Genomic DNA, 17517 nt, shown 5'->3' with positions numbered 1-17517 from the left:
CAGGCTGGTCTCCAGCTCCTGGGCTCAAGTGATCCACCTGCCTCGGCCTCCCAAAGTGCTATGATTACAGGTGTGAGCCACGACACTCTGCCTATGCAGTTTTTTTCATACTAGAGCAAATCAGAAAATCAAGACATAACTGCCATCATGAAATCTTAATCTTTACAGAAAAACATTTCCACAAGGTTGGCCTGAAGACACTTAGATTCTACCAGTTTTTGAGGTGTCTCATATTTAAGTAGTGTAGGTGCTGTGGTTACTTCCAGGTTTTCTTCTGAAGTCATTATTTGGATCTTTCCAACAAGGCTTTTCTTCTACTTGGCAGTAGCCAAACGCACACCCTTCACTAACATGCTTCAGCCCCTCTCATATGACTGGTTTAGCATGCATGCAATAGGGGCACCAGCTTTTCCCTCTAGCATACTTAGAACCAATAAAGTAGGTGAAAATGGTCTTGCCATTGTGCCATTGCACAGCCCAGGTGAACTCCTCAAAGCTTCATGCGCTCACCTCCTTGTAGTGTAGTGAGCTATCTGCAGTGTGCCTCATGGCCTATGTTGACTTACATATAGCCCCTTACCTGCCTCTATTACCTCATTTCCTTCCTCTTCCCCATGTTCACGCCACTTTCTTTCGGTTCTAATCATGTGCCAAGCTCATTCCTGCCTTAGGGTTTTTCCACAGCTGGTCCTTCTTTCTGGAATTTTTGTCCTACAGAGCTTCCCATGGCTACCACCTTTTCATCATCCTAGTTTCCAATCAAATGTTGTTATTTCCTCAGAGGTTCTCCTGATTGCCCAGTATAGGCTGTTAATCCCTATTATATACTTAATTTCTTTATAGCACTAATATCTAAAATTTATGTTCATTTATTTTTCTCCTCACCCATTTCTCTTTCACACACATAATAAGCTCTGTGAGAATAAGGTCGTCTGTCCAGTTCATTAGCGTATTTCCAATACCCGGAACAGTGTCTGGTATATCATAGGCATTTAATTTTTTGTTAATGAACATAAAAATGAACTTTGAAATCAAACTTCAATCTGGTTAATTTCATGGTTATAGGATACAACCTGAAAGTCTGATTATTATTATGTTTTTAGAGACAAAGTCTCACTATGTTACCCAGGTTGGACTCAAACTCCTGGGCTCAAGTGATCCTCCCACCTCAGGCTCCGGGGTAGCTGGGACTACCAGAGCATGCCATGAGGCCTGGCTTGAAGGCCTAATTTTATTTATTTTATAGACAGGGTCTCATTCTTTCACCTACATTGTAGTGCAATGGTATGATTACAGCACACTGTGGTCTTGAACTCCTAGGCTCAAGTGATCTTCCCAGCTTAGCCTCCCAAACAGCTGGGACCACAGGCATGCACCACCATGCCTGGCTAATTCTTTTTTTTCTGGTTGTTTTTTGTTTTTCTGTTTTGTTTTGTTTTTGAGATGGAGTCTTGATCTGTGCCCAGCTTGGAGTACAGTCCCACTTCAGCCTCCTGAGTAGATGGGATTACAGGCACTACCTACCACGCCTGGCTAATTTTAGTATTTTTAGTAGAAACAGGGTTTTACCACTTGGCCAGGCTGATCTCAATCTCCTGACCTCAAGTGATCTGCCTGCCTCGACCTCCCAAAGTGTTAGGATTACAGGCATGAGCCACTGTGCCTGGCCAAGTTTTTTGTATTTAATAGTGACAGGGTTTTGCCATGTTTCCCAGGCTGGTCTTGAACTCCTGGTCTCAAGCAATATGTCCACCTCAGCCTCCCCAAATGCTGGGATTACAGGCATGAGCCACTGCACCTGGCCTTGAAGGCTTAATTTTAAAACACCCTAAAAGACCTTGCCCAGGTAAGAGCTTTCACTAAAGAAGGGTCTGGAAGCAATACAACTGCACAAAAAGACAGCAAACAATGAACATCAAAATTGCACATAGATCCATAGGACATTTTTCTCAGATCTCTCTCTTAAAAAGAAACTTTAAAAATAGAGCATTGGGTGGTGGCTCATGTCTGTAATCCCAGCATTTTGGGAGGCAGAGGCAGGCTAATCACTTGAGGTCAGGAGTTCGAAACCAGCCTGGCCAATATGGTGAAACCCCATCTCTACTAAAAATGCAAAAATTATCTGGGCGTGGTGGTGTGCACCTGTAATCACAGCTACTCTGGAGGCTGAGTTAGGAGAATCACTTGAACAGGGAAAGTGGAGGTTGCAGTGAGCTGAGATCATGCCACTCAACTCCAGCCTGGGTGACAGAGTGAGACTCCTTCTCAAAAAAATAAAATAAAATAGCATCCTCTGAGAATTAAACTATCAAAAACAAATCATCATAGGTAACGCTCAGTATTTATCATGTACCAGACTCCATTCTAAGAGCTTTACTAATATCTTGACCTTTGTAGCAACACTGAGATCAGCTCATCCCCATTTACAGATGTGGAAACTGAGGCACTGATAGATTAACATGCCAAAAGTCACACAGTTAATAAGTGACAGAACCAAGATTTCAATCCACACATTCTGAGTCCAGATCTCCCACTCTTAATCCCTAAATTTAGCTCTCTCCTAAAGTTTATGAACGTGTAATTGTAGATCTCTAAAAATACTCAAACACTTTAGACAGGGTTGTAACTAATAAAGCAGAAAGGTAGTGAATTCTAGTAAAACCAAATTAATAAAAATGAACTATTCCAATCAGTAATACAGGTACTATTTACTGAGTTCTATTATGTGCCAGGTTCAATATTATTTTATATACCTATCTGAATTACATTTACCCATGTTTTTGTGAAGTTATTGTTATTCCCATGAAGAAAGATTAAGAAAGTGATGCATAATGAGGGTAAGTAGCTAGGGTCATTCAGCTAGTTCCAGGAGTCAGATGGAACCCAGGTTTGGGGGACTGCTGCTTGTGTTGCCTCCTGATTACTAATTCAGACCTTCAGTATCTTGATACAGGGAAGAGGTGCCCTGGTTGGCAGGCAGGAGTATCCTGGTCACTGGAAAGTTATATCCTCCCACTGTAAGTTAGTGAATTTGGTAAGCAAGAGTCAGCCCTTAAGCCCTAGCACCTCTTAAAAGCATTTCGGGCCACTGAAAAAGAGTTTCTCGACTGCAATCTTTTATTCAACAAATACTTACTGAGTACCTACTATGTGCCAAGCCACTGGAAATAAAGCAGAGAACAAGATGGACAAAGAACTCACATTCTAGTGGGGGTGGACAAACATGCAACCACATAAGCAAGCCTAGTTTCAAGATGTGAGATGCTATGAAGACAATAAAACGATATGATAAATATCGACTGAGGAAGTCAGTAAAAGTTCACTGTGAGCAGGTGGTATCTGAGCTGAGACCTGACATGAGGAGCTGGTTATGAGACTCTAGAAAAGGATGCATTAGGAACAAGGACAGCCAGTGCAAAGGTCACAATGAGACCTGCATATCAGACAGACTACAGGGTGGCCGGTGTGGCTAGAGCAAGGTGAGAGGTAGGAAGCATGATGGAAGATGAGACTGAGAGCTGGGTATGGGCCTTGTGGGCCACTGAAGGGATCTGAGTTTTATTCTAAGCACAACTGGAAACACCTGGAGGGTTTTAAGCAAGAGTAATATGAAGGAACTCTAAATCATTCTGATTCTATAAAGGTACACCCTTCCACATAGAGCTTCCCTCTAATGTAATCTTGTAATCTTTAATTTCAACAGATAGAAACATTTAAACAGCCAGAGAGTAAAACTGGTAACGCCACTCCATCTTGATTAAGTTACAGTCTCTCCTTTACAGAATTCTATAGAATTCTGCCAATCACCACTTTACTTATGTGATACTGTAATTCACATTCTTGTGAAATGTTAGAAAACAATGGTCCACATTTTATGAATGAAGAAAACAAAATATGAATATCTTCTTTAAGGTCAATAATAGAACCAGGAAAGAAACTGAGAAATCTTTCTTTGTTAAATGTTGAGTGTGTAACTTTTTTTTATTATTATACTTTAAGTTCTGGGGTACATGTGCAGATCATGCACGATTGTTACATAGGTATACACATGCCATGGTGGTTTGCTACATCCATCCCCCCATGACCTACATTAGGTGTTTCTCCTAAAACATCCCTCTTCAATCCCCCCACCCACTGCTGTCCCTTCCCTAGCTCCCCCACCGCCCAACAGGCCCTGGAGTGTGATATTCCCGTTCCCGTGTCCATGTGTTCTTACTGTTCAACACCCACTTATGAGTGAGAATATGCGGTGTTTGGTTTTCTGTTCTTGTGTCAGTTTGCTGTGAATGAAAAATATGGAACGCTTCACAAATTTGCGTGTCATCCTTGCTCAGGGGCCATGCCAATCTTCTCTATATTGTTCCAATTTTAGTATATGTGCTGCCAAAGCAAGCACTGGCTTTTTTTTTGAGTCGTAGTCTCGCTCTGTGGCCCAGGCTAGAGTGGAGTGGCACAATCTTGGCTCACTGCAACCTCCATCTCCCAGGTTCACGCAATTCTCCTGCCTCAGTCTCACCAGTAGCTGGGACCACAGGTGCTTGCCACCATGCCCGGCTAACTTTTTGTATTTTTAGTAGAGATGGGGTTTCACTGGGTTAGTCAGGATGGTCTCGATCTTCTGACCTCGTGATCCACCCGCCTCAGCCTCCCAAAGTGCTAGAATTACAGGCATGAGCCACTGCACCTCTGTACCTGGCCTGTTAAATGTGTTTTTAACACAGTTAGCCCACCTTAATTTCTCTAAAAGGAAAAAAATCAAGAAAAACAGAGATTTACCTTCTTTCTATCATCTTTCCTGTCAAATGCACACTGCTGCTTGCACTGTTCACAAGAATAGGGTGGTCCATACTTCTTCTCTGAATTTGTGCAGCGCTGGCATTTATTCCCAATAAATGCCGCAATTATGTTGCAATACTGACAAGGTTTGGGCTTAAAGAGGGGGAAGAAAGGGTCAAGTATGAATTACTATCATAAAATACCACTGCATTTAAAAATTTAAAATACCACTGCAATAATTTCTACTTTGTAGTTCATTAATCATGGTACAAATGTATTGCCAACTTCATAAATCTGCTTTTATATTGACCAAATGAAGCCCAATTCTTTTTTGGGCTGGAATGCAGTGGTGTAATCTCAGCTCAATGCAACCTCCACCTCCCCAGTTAAAGCAATTCTCCCTGCCTCAGCCTCCAGAGTAGCTGGGATTACAGGCGCCAGCCCCCATGCCCAGCTAATTTTTGTATTATTTAGTAGAGACAGGGTTTTGCCAGGTTAGCCAGGCTGGTCTTGAACTCCTGACCTCAGGTGATCCGCCCATCTCGGCCTCCCAAAGTGCTGGGATTACAGGCATGATCCACCTTGCCCAGCCATGAAGCCCAAGTCTTTTTTTTTTTTTTTGGAGATGGTGTTTCACTCTTGTTGCCCAGGCTGGACTGGAGTGCAATGGTGCGATCTCTGCTCACTGCAATCTCTGCCTCCCGGGTTCAAGCCATTCTCCTCTCTCAGCCCCCAAGTAGTTGGGATTAAAGGCATGCACCACCACACCCGGCTAATTTTGTATTTTTAGGAGAGGCAGGGTTTCTCCACATTGGTCAGGCTGGTCTCGAACCTCAGGTGATCTGCCTGCCTCAGTCTCCCAAAGTGGGATACAGGTGTGAGCAACCTTGCTCAGCCTAAAGCCCAATTCTTTTTTTTTTTTTTTTTTTTTTTGAGACTGAGTTTCACTCTTGTTATCCAGGCTGGAGTACGATGGCGTGATCTCAGCTCACCGCAACCTCCACCTCCTGGGTTCAAGCAATTCTCCTGCCTCAGCCTCCCGAGTAGCTGGGACTACAGGCATGCACCACCATGCCCAGCTAATTTTTGTATTTTTAGTAGAGACAGGGTTTCACCATGTTGACCAGGATGGTCTCGATCTCTTGACCTTGTGATACACCTGCCTCAGCCTCCCAAAGTGCTGGGATTATAGGTGTGAGCCACCACGCCCGGCATAGCCCAATTCTTAATACTATGTGAAGTGTTTTTCTGCACAGAACTATTGATTTTTAAATAAATAAACACATAACAAAAGCCCATTAGTATGTATGCAGAGACTTCTATGAGACATTCAACAGAACCAGCTCTTTGGAGAAACTAGCAAGGGCTTCCAAATTTCTGAAAAGGCCTCTTTGCTATTATCAGTATATAAACATGTTAGGAGAATGCCAACAAACACGTAATATCCTGAACTCTAACACTAAGACAGAAAAAAAAAAAAAGAAGAATTCATCAAAATGACTTGTCAACTGCTACCAAACTAAAAGGTCAAGTCATAAAAATTCATCTTGTCAGCTGTGGTGGCTCACGCCTATAATCCCAGCACTTCGGGAGGCAGAGGTAGGTGGATCACTTGAGGTCAGGAGTTTGAGACCAGCCTGGCCAACATGGTGAAACCCCTTTCTCCACTCAAATACAAAAAATTAGCCGTGTGTGGTGGTGCCTGCCACTTGGTCCCAGCTACTTGGGAGGCTGAGGTAGGAGAATTGCTTGAACCTGGGAGGTGGAGGTTGCAGTAAGCTATCTTGCCATTGCACTCCAGCTTGGGCAATAGAGCAAGACTTGGTCTCAAAAAAAAAAAAAACCATTTTTCCCTTTCTTTTTCCATACTGGTTACTGAAGCCTCTCAAGGAAAATTATAATAATAATCCTGGCAGTGTGACTATAAACACAGAATTCCTTAACAATAAGCATTAGCTAAATTTGAAAGCTGAAATCAGTACTAGATACGTTACACATAACTATCTCTTACAATAAAAATATTGTAATGACATTAGTAGGTCACAGAAGGTAAGGTTCCACAAGACCGTAGTACTCACTGTTAGGTTTTAAAAAAATCCTACTTACCGTTCCATACAACTGCACATTCTGAGCACATTTCTTGCATATTGTATTGGTTTTACTGTTAAGGAAGAAAGAGACACAGGCTTTTCTTAGAATATCTGAAAACTGATTCCTCCTGAAGCCCAAGGAGTTTGCTCAGTGCTAAGGGCCAAGGTGAATTATGGTCTGGATGCTTGGTTAAGAAGTGTGAGTATCTTTCTAACAACTCTTATCTTTATTTAATTTTTTTCAGACAGAGTCTCACTCTTTTCCTCAGGCTAGAATGCAGTGGTGTGATCTGCTCACTATAACCTCTGCCTTCCACATTCAAGCAATTCTCATGTCTCAGCCTCCCAAGTAGCTGGAATTACAGGCGCATGCCACCAACTCAACTAATTTTTGTATTTTTAGTAAAGACGGGGTTTTGCCATGTTGGCCAGGCTGGTCTCAAACTCCTGACCTCAAGTGATCCATCCATCTTGGCCTCCCAAAGTGCTGGGATTACAGACATGAGCCACCACACCTAGCCTCTAGTAAGTCTTTTAGTTATTACATGGTTATGGGTTTTATTATCTCAAATAAAGTGAGGCTTTGGCTAAAATGGAGAGTGAGTTATTTTTTATTATGACATCCACAAGTATCAATAAATAAAATTATCAGATACAGAGAAGACCCTCAAAATATTATACTAAAATGGACTGGCAGGAAAAAAAATAAATTCTCCTTAATTCAGATGAATAGTTGAGAAATTTCAGGTGACAAATAAAGTATTTGTATTTGGAATATAACCTCAGAGATTCTATCTTTGTTGACATCACTCTCTGTTCTCCTTCCTAAGTAAAGGCATATGAAAACACCAGAGGTGGGGAAAAAAACACTGTGATCAAATATTTTGTTAATATTTAGGCCAGGCACAGTGGCTCACACCTGTAATCCCAGCACTTTGGGGGGCCAGGATGGGTGGATCACCTTAGGTCAGGGATTCGAGACCAGTCTGGCCAACAAAGCAAAACCCTGTCTTTACTAAAAATACAAAAAAATTAGCCAGGTGTGGTGGCATGTGCCTGTAATCCCAGCTACTCAGGAGGCTGAGGCAGGAGAATCACTTGAACCTGGGAGGCAGAGATTGCAGTCAGCCAAGATTGCAGCCACTGCACTCTGGCCTGCTCAACAGAGCAAGACTCTGTTTCAAAAAAAAAAAAAAGGGTAAACAAATATTTAATACTAAATAATGCTGTGTATGCTGAAATGTTTAGGGATTATGTATACTGATGTCTGCAACTTTAAATACATTAGAAGTAAAATGGATTGATACAAGTGATGGATAGAGAAATGAACAGATGGACAGGTGAATATATACTAAAGTGTATATTACAGAATTTAGGTAGAGGGTATATGGGTGTTCGCTAGTTGTTTTTTTTAACTGCATTTTAGGTTTTGGGGTACATGTGAAGAACATGCAAGACTGTTGCATAGGTACACACATGACAGTGTGATGTGCTGCCTTCCTCCCCATCATCATTAATTCTTTTAACCTTTTTTTATGTTTGAAAACATCCATGACAGACTGGGTGTGGTAGCTCACACCTTAATCCCAGCACTTTGGGAGGCCAAAGCAGGCTGACTGCTTGAGCTCAAGAGTTCTAGAGCAGCCTGGGCAACATGGCAAGACCCCTATCTCTACTAAAGATACACCAAAAAAAAATAGCCAGGTGTGGTGGTGTGCACCTGTGGTCCCAGCTGAAATCATCTCACTACACTCCAGCCTGGGTGACAGAGAGACAGAGTCTCGCTCTGTTGCCCAAGCGATTCTCCTGCCTCAGCCTCCCAAGTAGCTGGGATTACAGGCGCAGGTAACCATGCCAGGCTAACTTTTGTACTTTTAGCAGAGACAGAGTTTCACCATGTTGGTCAAGCTGGTCTCGAACTCCTGACCCTGTGATCCACCCGCCTCAGCCTCCCAAAGTGCTGAGATTACAGGCTTGAGCCACCACACCCGGCTTGGAGAAGATATTCTTATAATTCAAATGACTAATTAAAACTGGGCTTCCAGGAGGCTGAGGTTACAGTGAGCCGAGATCGCACTATTGCACTCCAGCCTGGGTAACAAGAGCGAAACTCTGTCTCAAAAAAAAATTAATAAAAATAAATTTAAAAAAACAAAACAAAACTGGGCTTCTAGGTCTATGGATGAATTAACAAATAGACCCCACCTTGCTCAAAGCAGGATCACCTATACTTACAAAAGTTCCACAAAAGTCAAACTTGGTATACCAAAAAATTACTTTGTTGCTATGGAAATGTCCCCTAGAGATGTCTGACCACCCATACCTGCATTTCACACTTTAAAAAATTCGATTTGGCCAGGCGTGGTGGCTCACACCTGTAATTCCAACATCTTATGATGCTAAGGAGGAAGGATCATTTGAGCCCAGGAGTAAGAAACCAGCCTGGATAACATGGCAAAATCCTGTCTCTACAAAAATAAAAAAATTAGCTAAGCATGGTGAAACTGTGGTACCAGTTACTTGGGAGGTGGGAGGATCACTTAGGCCTGGGAGGTATAGGCTGCAGTGAGCTGTGATGGCTCCGTTGCACTCCAGCCTGGCTGGCAGAGAGAGATTGTTTCAAACAAAAAAGAGAGATTTGCCCAAGGAAAGTGTAATGGCAAGTGAGTTTCAAATGTGACTAGAGCTAACGAACTCTTTTTTTGGTAGGGGACAGAGTTTCATTCTGTCATCCAGGCTAGAGTGCAATGGCTCGATCTTGGCTCACTGCAACCTGCGCCTCCCGGGTTCAAGCGATTCTCCTGCCTCAGCCTCCCGAGTAGCTGGGAGCTAACAAACTCTTATCAGGGTTGTCACATTTCCAAAAGTATCTTCTTTGGGCTTATAAATTCTTCAATCTCTGTATATATACATATTGAAACATGAGGCTCATGTTTTCTGTTGCTGGATTGGTTTCTTCTTGTCAAAAAGATTATAACCACAATATAAAATGATCAAGGGCCTTAAAAAGAACTTTAACTTAAGCAATCAATGGATAATAACTAGGAAACAATATATGTAATATACACCCTTCATTGTATATCTCACCCCACATACAAATTAACTCAAGATGGATCACAGACCTAAATATTTAGCAATTAGAGTCTGTACAGATCTGTATGTTACAATGCAGCTGATTACAAATCTGTACATAAAATGCAACCAATTACAGATTTCAAGGGGAAAGAAGCCTATTAATATCTTTCTTGATCAACAAAACTACCTCTCTTGCTGGTACTCAGTCCTGCAGTAGGTGCACTTCACAACAGGGTGTGCAATCCGACATTCCTGAAATGAAATGAGGATATAATTTTAAAAGGCAGTCACAAATGGAAACAGCCTTCAGTAGGAAGCCAACCTGGGTACTATTTCTAGCATAGCTACTATGCTTGAGTGAGTCACTTAAACTTTCTGGGCCTTATTTTAATACTGGTATTACTTCTCTACTGTTGATGTGAGAGTTAAGTAAGAACTTATATGGATTATATGGAACTAGCCATAAACTGTAAAACAAACATATGTATGATTAAGCCCCACACTGGGAATCAGAAGCCCTGAATTCCAGACCTGATTCTTCTGCCACTGTGTGATTTCGAAGTTTACTTGTAAAATGAAAGTACTGGATTAAAATTATTAGTATTTATATATACATAACTTCCCTAAAATCATAATATGCATATTTTGAGGCCAAAAAGCACACTCAAGCACTTGCATTCCCTCGGACCTGGTATCTAAAGACTGGCAAATGGAAAGTGATGACTTTCTGAGGCAAAAATGACAGACCATTATGAGTTACTCAAATCAAGAAACACAAACTCTGGATTATTGGGAATACCTCAATATTATTCTTCAGCCGGTTTGCTGACTTTTTAACTGTTGCCTCACAGCATCTCTAGTCACTTAAAAAGGCAAAGTGGGATGAAGCAACTTAAAAGAAAAAGAGAAGTTGGACCTTCAGGAGTAAAAACTGATCAGCAACTAGTTAGGCAAGAACGAATACTGGATACTGAGAAGTGATCCCTCTGATCTGTGAGCCTGACTGTGGGGCTTTTTAAAAAATAAAGCCTTGCTGCCTCCGATTCTGCAACTGGCCAAAGAGTGTGGGTCTTTCTTAAAAAAATCAATCCTTGCCGCCTCCGATTCTGAAACTAGTCGAAAAAGTGCCTGTGAGGAGCCCGAGTTCGACACACTCCTCCCAGGCAGCACCCAACTTTGGAGTTCAGTCCCAGGAGGGGCAGGAGGTCCCCCAGTCTGTGACCAGGGAGACCGCGGCAGCAGGGGAGGCAACGCAAAGGGATCCCGGGGGCGACCAGTCAGGGCAAGCAGGAGACCCGCTGTCCCTCCCCCGACCTCACGGGGTCCGAGAACAATCCCCGCCGTTGCTAAGCGCCCGGACACGCCGGCCGCGAGAACCTGGACCGGGCCCCGGCTCCCGCACGTGCCCCGCCGGCCCCCCCAGCGGGGTGGGTGCCGCTCCTCAGCCTGGCGGGTCTGCCACACCCAGTTTCAGGGACCCCGCCAGACGTCCCCACAGAATAGGGAGCTCTGGGCCGCGCCTCCTGCGTCCCCAGTTCCCGGCCGCCGCCCCAGCCCGCGCACCTTGCACAGCTGCTGCCCCTGAGACAGCGCCTCGAAAGGGAAGCGCTGGTGGCACTTGGTGCAGGCGTAGAGCGCCGCCATGTCCGGCACCGGCCGCGCTCACCGGCCCGCCGGCCCGGCCCGCCGATTTATCTGACAGTCTGAGGCACAACCCGGCGGCGGCGGCAGGCTGCTGGCTGTGGCAGGCGGCGGGCGCAGGCGGGTCGGGGCGGACCCGGACGGGCTTGGGCGGGCTCGAGAACTCTAGACACCTATTCACTGGTGCGCTTTGACGTCGATCAAGTGGGAAGGGGCGGAACACGGAGCTTTCGCCCACTCTGATTCGGTCTGGCGTGAAGTACGCCACTGTGACGCTCAAGGCCGCGATTATGTAAAGCGCAGTCACGCGGGGGCGCCGCCTAGAGGGACAGGCTCTAGGCCCGGACCTCGGAAGCGCTCAGGCTCCGCCCGCTTTGCTCGGCGTTCCCGCCCTTGCTCCGCCTCTCCCTTGCCTCAGACGCATCCGCGCTTCTCGCGATACCTTCGGAGATTTGTGATGGTTTGGTTTCCATGGAGCTGCACCCTCTGGGAGCACTGTGGATACAATTGGAACGAGGGCGGCGCACCGTTAACTGGAACTCTGCAGCCGCCCAAGCCCAAAGAAGGTGGGGAGTTTGGGAGAGAAGTTTCCCATCATCGGAGCAGGAGGGTCCCGTCCAGCCTCACGCAAGGGAGAAGAGGAAACTATGAAGGACAATTTAAAAGTGTGCCCTCAATTTAAGATCCCTAAATTGGGAACTGTGGGGCCGTGGGCCTTCAGAGAGAAAAAGAGAGCCCCAGAGAGGGCACCCCTATGTTGCAGAAGAGGGATTCTAGACAGATGGTGGTCTTTCCAGGAGGGATTGGACAGTTACTCAGGCGTTCGGTGGCCTGCAGGCCCCCATGAGAGTGGGATGCACTTGGCCCAGGCCTGCTTCCTACTTTGTTTTCTCCAGTTTCACCCCTAGCTTCTCTCGCAAGCAACCACCTGGTGATTCCTGGCAATGCCTGGCTTCTGGAAGGCAAGCCACGCCCTCTGGGTGCCTCTGCCTCTTTTTGGCTTCAGCTTGGCACGTACAGGAGCTGCCCAAGGAATGACAGACTTTTTGTTCTTGAGGTGTTGGCAAAGCTCCCTGCACTGCTGACCTATCCAAGTCCTGCCCTGTAGCTGCTCTTGGGCTTAGGTTACTCCTTGGCTGTGCCAACCGCCTGTACAGTACTAATTGCAGTTTTACCTCAACGTGGGCTTTTTACAACTAAAAGCAAACATAGCTTCTATTTCCCTGCCTAAACAAAATTTACTCTCTCTGAACCCAAATAAAGCCATCTCCTTGTAAGTTCGCCCGCAGATGTGCATTAATCAAACATTCAGGATCAGAAAGCAAAGGTTCAAAAATCACTGCTCCACAATTAACTACATGACCTTGGATCTATCATTGAACTACTCACAGCCTCATTTTTCTCAATTGAACAATTAGGCCATTGTGAGAATCAAAACCAGTACATGAGGCGGGATGGAATGGAATCCCAGCACTTTGGGAGGCCGAGGCAGGAGGATCACTTGAGCCTTGGAGTTTAAGATCAGCCTGGGTCTCATCAGCAGGATGCAATGGCTCACGCCTGTAATCCCAGCACTTTGGGAGGCCGAGGCGAATGGATCACCTGAGGTCAGGAGTTCGAGACCAGCCTGACCAACAAGGTGAAACCCTGCCCTACTAAAAATACAAAAATTGGCAGGGCATGGTGGCAGGTGCCTATAGTCCCTCTGGAGGCTGAGACAGGAGATTTGCTTGAACCCAGGAGTCAGAGGTTGCAGTGAATCGAGATCATGCCACTGCACTCCAGCCTCAGTGACAAAGTGAAACTCCGTCTCAAAAAAAAAAAAAAAAAAAGACCAGCTTGTGTAACACAGTGTGACCCCATTTCTAAAAAAACAAAAATACTTTTCAAAATTAGCCAGGCATAGTGGCACATGCCTGTGGTTCCAGCTAATCAGGAGGCTGAGGCAGGAGGATCTCTTGAGCCTGGGCAGTCAATGCTTCCCTGAGCCATGATTATGTCACTGCACTTCAGCCTGGGTGACCTTGTCTCAAAAAAAAAAAAAAAAAAAAAAAAAAAAATATATATATATATATATATATATATATATATGCAAATACAAATAAAAACACTGCATTGAGGAAAATATGGGGAAGTTGTTTAATGGGTAAGGGGCTTTTGGAGTGATGAAAATGTTTTGGAACTAGATAGAGGTAGTGGTTGTACAACACTGTGAATATACTTTTTTCTTTTACTTTTTTTTTTGAGACAGAGTCTCACTCTGTTGTCCAGGCTGGAGTACAGTGGGGCAATCTCAGCTCACCGAAACCTCCTTCTCCGGGTTCAAGCGATTCTCCTGCCTCAGGCTTCTGAGTAACTGGGATTACAGGCGAATGGCGCCTCGCCAGGCTAATTTTTGTGTTTTTAGTAGAGATGGGGTTTCACCATGTTGACCAGGCTGATCTTGAACTCTGACCTCCGGGAGTTCTTGGATCAAATGATCTGCCTCCCTTGGCCTTCCAAAGTGCTAGGTCTACAGGCATGAGCCACTGTGCCCGGGTTTTTTTTCTTTGATGCAGAATCTCCATCACCCAGGCTGGAGTGCAGTGGTGCGATCTCAGCTCACTGCAACCTCCACCTCCCAGGGTTCAAGATATTCTCCTGCCTCAGCCTCCTAAGTAGATGGAATTCCAGGCACACACCACCACAGCTAGCTAATTTTTATATTTTTTCCCCTTCCCTCCAATTTTTATATTCTTATTAGAGATGGGTTACGCCATGTTGGCTAGGCTGGTCTCAAACTCCTGACCTCAAGTAATCTGCCCACCTTGGCCTCCCAAAATCTGGGATTACAGGCATAAATCACTGAGCCCAGCCTCGACATGGTGAATATACTAACTACCACTGAATTGTTCACTTTAAAATGCTTAATTTTATGTTATGTGAATTTCATTTCAAATTATTTGTATCATTACTTGTTGAGAGAGGGTCTCACTCTTGTCCAGGCTAGAGTGCAAAGGCACAATCTCGGCTCACTGCAGCCTAAGCTCAGGTGATCCTGCAACCTCAGCCTCCCGAAGAGCTGGGACTACAAGCATATGTCACCATGTTCTTCACTCCAGGCTAATTTTTGTATTGTTTATAGAGGTGTGATTTTGCTGTATTGTCCAGGCTGGTCTCCATCTCCTAGCCTCAAGTGATCCTGCCACCTCAGCCTCCCAAAGTGCTAGACTACAGTTATGAACCACTACATCTGGCCTCAAATTACTTAAAAAAAAAAAAAAAAAAGAGAATGTAAGCAGGCCGGGCGTGGGATCTCACTCCTGTAATCCCAGCGTTTGAGAGGCTGAGGAGGGTGGATCACCTGATGCATCAGGAGTTCGAGATCAGCCTAACCAACATTGTGAAACCCCATCTCTACTAAAAATACAAAAAATTAGCAGTGGGGCGGGGGGTGGTGGGTGTCTGTAAACCCAGCTACTTGGGCAGCTGAGGCAGGAGAATCGCTTGAACCCAGGAGGCGGAGGTTGCAGTGAGCCGCCGAGGTTGTGCCATTGCACTCCAGCCTGGGCAACAAGAGTGAGACACTGTCTTAAAAAAAAGAATATAATCGGACAGACTTAGTGGCTCATGCCTGTAATCCCAACACTTCGAGAGGCCGAGAGGGGGATCCCTTGAAGTCGGGAGTTCGAGACCAGCCTGGCCAACAAGGTGAAACCCCCATCTCTACTAAAAATATAGAAAATAGCGGGGCATCGTGGTGGGTACCTGTTATCCCAGCTACTTGGGAGGCTGAGGCATGAGAATCGCTTGAACCTGGGAGGCATAAGTTGCAGTGAGCCAAAATTGCACCACTGCATTCCAGCCTGGGCAACAGAGTAAGACTCCGCCTCAAAAAAAAAAAAAAAATGCAAATGCAAGCTCAGAGCCAGACTGCCTGACTTTGAATCCCAGCTCTACTACTTAGAAGCTGTATGACTCTGAGCACATTAAAAACAAAACAAACAAGAAAGAGTACATGGAAGTTGGCACACTAATGTACATTAGTATTAGAAGAGGAAAAAGAACTGCATTTCTTTTTTTTTTTTAAGACGAAAACTTGCTGTGTCGCTAGGCTGGAGTGCAGTGGTGCAATCTCCGCTCACTGCAACATATGCCTCTCAGCCTCCCGAGTAGCTGGGACCACAGGCATGTACCACCACACCCGGCTAATTTTTGTATTTTTAGTAGAGACGGGGTTTCACCATGTTAGCCAGGATGGTCTCCATCTCTTGACCTCGTGATCCGCCCACCTTGACCTTCCAAAGTGCTGGGATTACAGGTGTGAGCAACTGCGCCCGGCCAGAACTGCATTTCTTTTAGAGAGATGCTGGTGCATTGAGTCGTGTAAACACAGCCTCTCTTCTCACAAACAAGCGCTGCACTGAGGTAAGAGCCTCTCTGTGTTCCCACTGCCTTCAGTTCTGATCTCCATTGTATTACCAGTTTTACAATTACATACTTGTTTTCATCAGACTATGGGCCATCATATCTGGGTCATCTCTATAACCCCTTCACTCAGTGCAAGGCTAATTGGTCCATTCAATCAACCAATCTTCATTTATTTTTATTTATTTATTTATTTTTAGGAGGGAGTTTTGCTCTTGTCCAGGCTGGAGTGCAATGGTGCGATCTCAGCTCACTGCAACCTCTGACCACTGGGTTCAAGTGAATCTCCTGCCTCAGCCTCCCAAGTAGCTGGGATTACAGACTTGTGCCACCACGCCCAGATAATTTTTGTATTTTTAGTAGAAACATGGTTTGGCCATGTTGGCCAGGCTTCTCTCAAAGTCCTGAGCTCAAGTGATCTGCCCATGTCAGCCTCCCAAAGTGCTGGGATTACAGGCCTCAAACATCCTCCAGCCTTGGCCTCCCAAAGCACTGGGATTACAGGTGAGCAATGGTGCCTGGCCATATCTTGTCTCCTTTTTTTTTTAAAGACAAGGTCTGGCCCTGTCGTTGAGGCGGTAGTGTGCCTACTCCATTCATTCAACAAAACTCTATAAAGCATTTGTGCCAGGCTCTGGGCTAGGCACTGGGGATACACTGATGTATAAAAAAGACATGAGGCTCAAGTCTCTATAAAAAAGACAGTGGCAGCCGGGCGTGGTGGCTCACGCTTATAATCCCAGCACTTTGGGAGGCCAAGGCGGGTGGATCACGAGATCAAGAGATCGAGACCATCCTGGTCAATGAGGTGAAACCCCGTCTCTACTAAAAATACAAAAATTAGCTGGGCATGTTGGTGCGTGCCTGTAGTCCCAGCTACTCGGGAGGCTGAGGCAGGAGAATTGCTTAAACCCAGAAGGCGGAGGTGGTGCTGAGTCCAGTCTGGGTAACAACAGCGAAACTCCATCTCAAAAAAAAAAAAAAAAGACAGTGGCTTAAGCCTGTAATCCCAACACTTTGGGAGGCTGAGGCAGAAGGATCACTTGAGCCCAGGAGATTGAGAGCAGCCTGGGCAACATGACAAAACCCCATCTCTACAAAGAAAAAAAAATTAGGTGGTTATGGTCACACGGACCTGGAGTCCCAGCTACTTGGAAAGCTGAGGTGGGAGAATAGCTTGAACCAGGGAGGTGGTTACAGTGAGCTGAGATCACACCACTGTACCCCAGCTTGAACGACAGAGGCAGACCCTGTCTTAAAAAAAAAAAAAAAAAAAAAAGACATGATATGGCCAGGCATGGTGGCTCACCTGTAATCCACTGCTTTGGGAGGCTGAAGTTGGAGGATTGTTGAGGCCAGGAGTTTGAGACCAGCCTGGGCAACATAGCAAGACCCTGTCTCTACCACCTGGTGCGCACCTGTAGTCTTAGCTACTCAAGAGGCTGAGGCAGGAGGATCACTTGAGCCCAAGAATTAGAGGCTGTAGTGAGCTATATTTGCACCACTGCACTCCAGCCTCGGCAAGAGA

General features: G+C 45.2%; 1 protein-coding gene, 1 non-coding gene and 1 pseudogene across 5 annotated transcripts in view; all 3 read right to left on the bottom strand.

The window, feature by feature from the left end:
- Positions 1-11704, bottom strand: part of FAM76A (family with sequence similarity 76 member A) — a 35249-nt gene extending 23545 nt beyond the window's left edge. For all 4 annotated transcript variants that reach the window (XM_054258992.2, XM_035308357.3, XM_078330887.1 and 1 more), the window contains exons 1-4: positions 11505-11704; positions 10129-10193; positions 6883-6937; positions 4777-4929 (exon numbers count right to left, since the gene is read on the bottom strand). In XM_054258992.2, coding sequence (XP_054114967.1) covers positions 4777-4929; positions 6883-6937; positions 10129-10193; positions 11505-11585 — 354 coding nt within the window. In that variant the 5' untranslated portion in view covers positions 11586-11704. The remainder of the gene's footprint in view (positions 1-4776; positions 4930-6882; positions 6938-10128; positions 10194-11504) is intronic.
- Positions 118-549, bottom strand: LOC118155215 (thioredoxin domain-containing protein 17 pseudogene; annotated as a pseudogene).
- On the bottom strand, positions 4290-4396 carry LOC118143339 (U6 spliceosomal RNA). Its single transcript, XR_004727566.1, has one exon. It is a non-coding gene; the product is annotated as a U6 spliceosomal RNA (small nuclear RNA).
- Positions 11705-17517: the final 5813 nt, after the last annotated feature.

The sequence above is a fragment of the Callithrix jacchus genome, chromosome 7 (assembly GCF_049354715.1).
Source record: "Callithrix jacchus isolate 240 chromosome 7, calJac240_pri, whole genome shotgun sequence".
NCBI lineage: Eukaryota > Metazoa > Chordata > Mammalia > Primates > Cebidae > Callithrix > Callithrix jacchus.
This window is presented reverse-complemented; position numbering and strand designations above follow the sequence as displayed.